This window comes from Lactuca virosa, chromosome 8, assembly GCF_052849685.1.
Source record: "Lactuca virosa cultivar CGN04683 chromosome 8, Lactuca_virosa_CGN04683_v6, whole genome shotgun sequence".
In the NCBI taxonomy this organism is placed as follows: Eukaryota; Viridiplantae; Streptophyta; class Magnoliopsida; order Asterales; family Asteraceae; genus Lactuca; species Lactuca virosa.
This window is the reverse complement of record NC_136433.1, coordinates 175,235,066-175,242,276: the sequence shown is the minus strand read 5'-3', so window position 1 is coordinate 175,242,276 and position 7,211 is coordinate 175,235,066. Positions and strand designations below refer to the sequence as shown.

At 36.2% G+C, this 7,211-nt stretch overlaps 1 protein-coding gene across 1 annotated transcript; it reads right to left on the bottom strand.

The window, feature by feature from the left end:
* Positions 1 to 1,691: 1,691 nt before the first annotated feature.
* Positions 1,692 to 6,835, bottom strand: LOC145132414 (nitrate reductase [NADH]). Its single transcript, XM_079067188.1, has 4 exons — positions 5,698 to 6,835; positions 5,282 to 5,422; positions 4,254 to 4,486; positions 1,692 to 3,183 (listed from the first exon to the last, which is right to left on the bottom strand). The coding sequence occupies exons 1-4, from the start codon at positions 6,713 to 6,715 to the stop codon at positions 1,840 to 1,842; spliced, it is 2,736 nt and encodes a 911-aa protein (XP_078923314.1). The 5' UTR covers positions 6,716 to 6,835; the 3' UTR covers positions 1,692 to 1,839.
* Between the last annotated feature and the right edge of the window lie 376 nt (positions 6,836 to 7,211).

The following is a 7,211-nucleotide window of genomic DNA, read 5'->3' as shown; positions in this document are numbered from 1 at the left end:
AGTACTGTCCTGAAGACATGCCAGAAGATGGTCATCGATAATTTTCCTATATGACACCATAGTAAAACATCCTTATTTGTCTTCAATCCACTTCCAATTTTTATCCTGAAAAAAAAATAAACTGTTAAGGTTGACCTGATTACACATCAGGTACAAGTGAAGATGGTTGATGGCACCCTAAGTTCCTCCTATTCTAGCAACAGCCCTGGTGCGCCCAATCCCACCATTAGTCCCATGTAATGACATAATGACATCATGTTGTATTCCTCTATTATCATTTCTAAGACCGCCACCACCACTTAGCAAGTAAGGCATAGTTGAACGCTTTGAGACTACCAATGCCTAACCCACCATTATCCCTCGAGTTAATAACTTTCTTCCAGACTGCCCAACGAATTTTATTTTTATCTGAAGAACCACCCCAGAAAAACCTACACTTGATACTCTCAAGACGGTTAATAACACCACTTGGGGCTTTAAAAAGAGAGAACAAGTATGAACCCATGGTACCGAGAACCGCCTTGCAAAGAACAAGCATACCCTCAAAGGAAAGATTTCGAGATTTCCAATTTGAGATTTTATTGTTAAATTTATCGATTAAATACACCCAATTTGATTTTCGGCTCATACTAGATCCAACCGGAGTACCAATGTAGATGAAAGGAAACTCACCAACACTACAATTTAACCAATTCACCATATCACCAATTTGAGTGTTACTAACACCAATCCCATAAACCTTACTTTTTGAAAGATTAACTTTGAGGCCAGAGTCAAGATAAAAACACCTGAGAGTCCTCAAAAGATTAGAAGCATTCTCCTTTGACCACTCTCCCAAAAAATAACATCATCCGCATATTGAAAAAAAAAAGATGGTGGGTCCACTGTTCGGAAGAGTTACCCCTTTATATATACCTTTTTCCATGGCCTATGATATAGCAATGTTTAAAGCTTCGACAATAATGATAAATAGGAAATAGGAGATATGATCTCCCTGTCTAACTCCCCTTTGAAGCTTGAACTCCTTAGTAGGATTGTCATTAACAAGGATAGAAACTTTAGCTGAGTTTAAACAAGCAAATAACCATTTAATCCACCTATTATCAAATCCCATGAGATGAAGAATATTGTCTAAAAACTTCCAACTAATGTTGTCAAAAGCCTTCATCGAGCTATAATCGCCAATACTAAGGGGGTCTTTAACTTTCAGCGCCAATGTGATGATGAGGCGTTGCTTCCATGATAATCGCATGATCCTCAAAATATATCGCATGATCCTCAAAATATTTCAAGGCTTCAAAAATGTCTGGACTATGTTTAATATTTGGTGTCTGAAAATGGGTTGTGATAACCCTCTGAAAATTTTTGAGAACTTATTTGCTTGTTAAAAACTTTTGGATTCTTCCGCACTCTGTTTAAAATGGTTTTGAAAACCTATTTAAGCCGTTTAGAATCACTATTTCAAACTAGCCAATATAAATGAGTATAATTAGTGTTTTAATTTTCCATTCCATAATTAGATTAATTGTTTACTTTTACAATTAGATATTAATTAATATACCCTTATAAACACAAAATATTTTTGTTTTAAATTTGTTCGGGCTATTTCAATTTCTTTAAAGTTCATTCTGGATGAGTGAGGGAGGGAAGGAGAGAGACTGGGAGACTTAGTTTAAGAGGATGACTTAAAAGACGCTTAAATTATTATGATTTCTATTAATAAGCTCCCTCGAAGAGAAACATGATTACAAATACAAGTATATGTACATATATGACCTTTTTCTTATTTTTGAAATAAAAATTTAACCGACCTCCAATATAACAATGCAACAAGAACTTCTAAAACACCAACAAAGAATTCTTGATATCATAACCCATCTTTTCTAAATTAGGGTTGATTGCGAACTGAATCATGGGTGGTGGTCCACAAGCCAAAGCCAATGTATCTTCAGAAACCTCTGGAATATGTTCTCTCATTATATCCTCAGTGATGAACCCTTCACTGTATTTCCACCCTTCTCTTATCGACTTAGCAACAACATACCACACCTTCACCCTTTCTCCGTACTTATCTGCCCATGCATCTAGTTCTTCCCTCAACAATATGTCATCTTCCGTACGATTTGCATACACCACATACATCTCTGTATCATCCTCCGGATCCTTCAAGATCGCTTGCATCACTTGATATATCGGTGTGATCCCCGTTCCTCCTGCAAACATGGCTAATTTCCTGGCAAACTTTTGTTTGCCATGAACTGAAAATGTCCCCCTGCCCATGTACTCGATGTGACCCAATGGACCTTTGATTTCCAATGAAGAACCTATTGTCATCGACTCTAGATATTGCGACATGATTCCTCCATTTGGAAACTTAGGTTCAACACCTTTGAAGTAGATTTTAACTAGCAACTCGAAGTAGCCAACTTCATCAATGGTGCTTGTTGGTGTGTATGCCCTCATACACAACTTATCATCAACGGTGGCGCATACAAAGATGTGTTTCCCTACCGGTAACCCAAGAACTTGATCTGATGATGGGAGAGCAAACCGGAATAGCCTCACGTCATGAGAAACAGATGTTTTTGAAACGAGTTTGCATGGGATCTTTTCACGAGGGACTAAGGCTACGTTTCTTGTGGGTGCAATTTCTTTGATGGTGGCTAAATGTGACGTGATGTAATTGGTGGCACCATGGACGGAGTTATTTGGTGATGATGCAGCAGAATCCGAACTGTAACCCATCGTTATGAGCTCACCGATTCTGTACTCCTCCAACAGTTTCTTGGCTTTGTCTGAATGGATTGCATCAAACTCTTCTGTGCAATCAGTTCCAGCATTGATGAGTATGCTGTCACTGCCACCTGGATGATCTTTCAGGAAGGAAGTGCAGTCATAGATGTGGCCATGGACGACGATCCATGCAGAGTCAGCGGAGTTGTGTTTCTTGATTTCAGACATGGTGAAGGTTAAAGAAGTGGTGTTCATGAATGGAGATGATACACTCTTCTTGAGAGTTGGGTTTGCTAATTCTGATGAAATCTCAAGGTGTTTCTCACGTGCCATCCATCCACCGGACTGGTTTCCTGGTTGTGTTGGGTGCTCGAATACAATACCAATCTCGCCTTTATGTGGTTTGCACATGTTGGTCTTCACTCGGAACCAACAGTTGTTCATCATACCCTGCATAAATTTAATGTAATTATTAGCTATTTTGCATGATGAATGAAATAAGTTGTTCCCTTAATTTTGATATTTGTTTGACTTCAAACATAGATTTAATTATAAACGACAAAATCCAGAATAATATATATATATATATATATATATATATATATATATATATATTTTCATTAATTTATCAATTTAAGTACACTAATTTTCATTATATTTGAACAAAATAAACAAAAATATGATATATATTTCATCATTTTTTTATTTAAATATCTAAGTATTTTTTTTTTCTTAGATTGAGCTATTAAGACTTGTTGATATTATAATAAAAATATATTGACAGTTTGGTTACGAAATTGATATAATAATGAAAATATATTTATCTTCTGTATTTTAATTTTAAGTAAATTTTATAGAATGGAAAAATGATTTTAGAGTATTAAAAGAATATAATGCTTTAATAACTATAGCAAAATACATTATGATTTTCTTGTTTTTTTATGATGAGATTGTAAGTGTGTTTATTTAATTGTTTGATGATTATTAAAAGATAATACCATAGTTAATGTTCTACACGTATATATAATTCGCATTTGGCACGAAAACTATTTATGGGGTGTACAATGAAGATGCTATTATGCTAAAGAACCGAGTCAAAAAGGAAACCTTTAAAAGAGAAAAACGAAAAGGTCATCCTAAGAACAACCACAAATATCTCGTGACGCCATAGAATTCCAATGAGGTAATAATATAACGAATCCTATCTATTTATTTACTATTTTTTTGGTGTAAAAAAAGATAATGGTCGACAAGTATCTCCTATGTCCTATGTATGCATATATAAACGACAAAAAAATATTAATCAAGATGGGAACTCCACATTTAAAAACAATTAGAGAGTCTTAACTATAAAAAAAATAGTAAAGTATCTTCATTATCTTGCTACTTTAATTTGTTTCAGTTACAATATTATGTTTTGTAGTGTATACTGTTTAATTTTTTATTCATTTTGTATAAATTAATTAAAACCCAAAAAGAAATATAAATATATGATGAAAAAGTAGAGTAAAGTAGGTTACCATTAGATTCCAAATAAGCTTGTCTGGTTGGGTGTTGAGTGTCTCATCCCATGCTCGTACCGCTATCTCTTTGGCACCAAGAAGGTCCAAAACTTCAACTTCTAGCGACCAAAAACACCAACACCAATATTTGGCGTATCTTGTTGGCTTCTCTTTATGATCCAATGTACAAACATTCCAAGTCTCTCCTCCATCCATTGTTACTTCGACACGTGTCACTTTCTTCCCACCTCCTGTGAACCAACCAATTCAATTTACTTAATTAATTAATCAAACTCAATCCTATATATCCTAAACCCTTGGAGAGTGGAGACTAATATATTGTTTGACTTTTCAAATTAATATATTAAGTCATCTTGTCTATGATGTTTTAACTTAAAGCGTGTTTTTTTTGTTTATGAAAAAGAAAAAAATAAACTATATAGAGATGTTACTTTATTTAGTATTATACCACTTGGTGCTTTTAAATATAGAATTACTTATTAGTGCTATAAGTACCCTAATTAGAATAATCAACTAGTTAATAGCTTAACTAAGTCAAAATATTCCTTTTTATCACGAAAAGTGGTATTTGCAACTTGCAAGTTGTCATCCCCATGTGAAGTGTGCTTTTTACTGTAGAAACAGTATTTATAAATTCAGTGTCCCTTAAACAAAGTTTTATTATTTAATTATTTCTTAAAATATCTTTTAATTTAAAAAAACATAAAAATTAGAATCAACTAAAGTTAACAAATTAAAATCAAGATTACTAAATACAAAGTATATGGTGGCCCGAGGCTATAAAAAACAATTGATGTCTTATTATTTTTATAAAAATGTAATATAAAACTAAAGTAGATGTGATTCTTTTGCGAACGTAACAAGTGGTAATTATTGAATAATTCAAACACGGAATCTCATTAAATATCTTTTAATGCGACATTAGAAATTTCGTATATGTTGCTTGAAAGTATTTTTAAAGGGAAAAGTAATATCGAAATGTCAAGTGAGAGATTAAAAAAAAAACATTAATTTAAATTTATTACCTGAATATGCATAGCCTCTCAAGGTGTAAGGTCTTTGAGTAGTCCATGAATTTATGGGCAAAATCTCTTCGTGACAAGGTGTTGTAATCACCGAGTTTATGTTGAGCTCGTTGATGATGTATTCTGGCTTATACCACCAACCTAATTCATATCAAAATCATAATCAAATTAATAATCAAAATCATAAAATAAATGATTTATTGATATTGATATGCATGAATTTATGACAAACTCATCAGAAACTGATTCTATATGAATCATTAATTTTTGGATCCAGAAGTGTACGTCATGTAACTGATGTGACAGACTCATATCATATTCACATTCATATTCACAAACATCATCATCATCTTTTTCAAGATGTGATACACAGTTGGGTATCAATATACGTATAAAATACTGTATATATGAATTACCTTCGGAGTTGGCTAACTCCGCATCCACATGCGACGGCAACACACGGTTGTCTTTGAAGTGGTAATAATTCTCCGACTCCGGCGTCGTTACTATGATACGCTTCAACCACTTCACCATCCTACCACCGATGCATCCCGGAATAATCATCCTCACCGGGAATCCATGATCAGGCAACAGCTTTTCCCCGTTTTGCATGTAAGCCAATATGATATCCCTCGCCGGATCCATTGCAACCTCAATCTTTATGCTGGTCCCGTATTTTGAACCACCGCCGCCAGGGAGATCCTCCGCCCCCTCAAAGCACACGTTGAGTGCGCCTTTCTTCCGGCTGTAAATCCCACATCTTTTCAAGATGCTGACCAATGGCACCCCTTTCCAAACCGAAGTCGATATCCCGGCAGCGCCCCAGTTGAACCCTATGGTTTGTTTTGTTAGATTCTGCTCTTTCCGGCGGTTTCCGGCGCAGACTAACGACACCGGAAACTCCCTGCTGGGAAACTCGTTGACAAGCTGAGTCATGCTGAAACGCGCAGGTCGTTTAACTAAACCACATATCTCCACCGTCCAATCTTCCCAGCTGGCGTTCGGGACTGGACCATGGTTGCGGACGTAATGAAGAGGAGCAGGAGTGATGAACCCATGTTGCATGAGCTTAGTCAAAGGTGGCTCGGAGTTGAACGGGTGTTTTCCGGTGAGTCGAACCATTGATGGGTTGCGCTCGATCCATTGATCCGCAGTGCCCTGATCTCTTGAATCAAAAACGGAGCTTTCCAACTCGGAGTTGGACTTTTTAATGGCATCACGATAGTGTCCTTCATCTTCCTCATCCTCACTAGAATCGTAAGTCTCAGGGGGGAGCTTCTTAGGCGTCATAAACTCTCTAGCAGCAGCGGGATAGTTGTATCCACGGATGGGTGAATCAGAACGCCGGTGGTTAGGACTGAAAGAACGAACAACTCCAGCGGCGGATACACCAAGTTCGTGGCGAAACTGGCGGTTTTCGACGGAGGCCGCCATAGATTTCGTTGGGAAAAGCTTGGATTTAGTTGTTCAGCTTCCCAGTTGCTTGTGTATCCAATGTGCTGAGGAAAGTGAGACACAAGGTTGCCTTAATCAACACTCATACGTGTGTGTATATATATACAATGAAGGAAACCATGTACTAGTAATATAAAATCCGGGGGATTTGTTTATTGTAAAGAAATAGTGACGTAAAAAAGAGTCATTTATTTAATTGAAAAACAAATAATATTTACAAGATCCACATCTTTTGAAAGAGGGAGACGTGTGGACGTTGGGAGTTTAAAGCAGCCCTTGGGAGAAAAAGGAGGTAAATGAGCGAGCCACAGCTAGAATTGGGGATGCAACCACTTGAAGTTGAGAAAAACAAAAAACAAATATTAGGGGGGCAAAGATCGACGGAGACCACATATGGTGTAACAGTACTAGATTGCATTTCCAACCTTTCTGCAACCTTTTGACTCCTAAATACAAAAGGTTTACTGTGATTAAA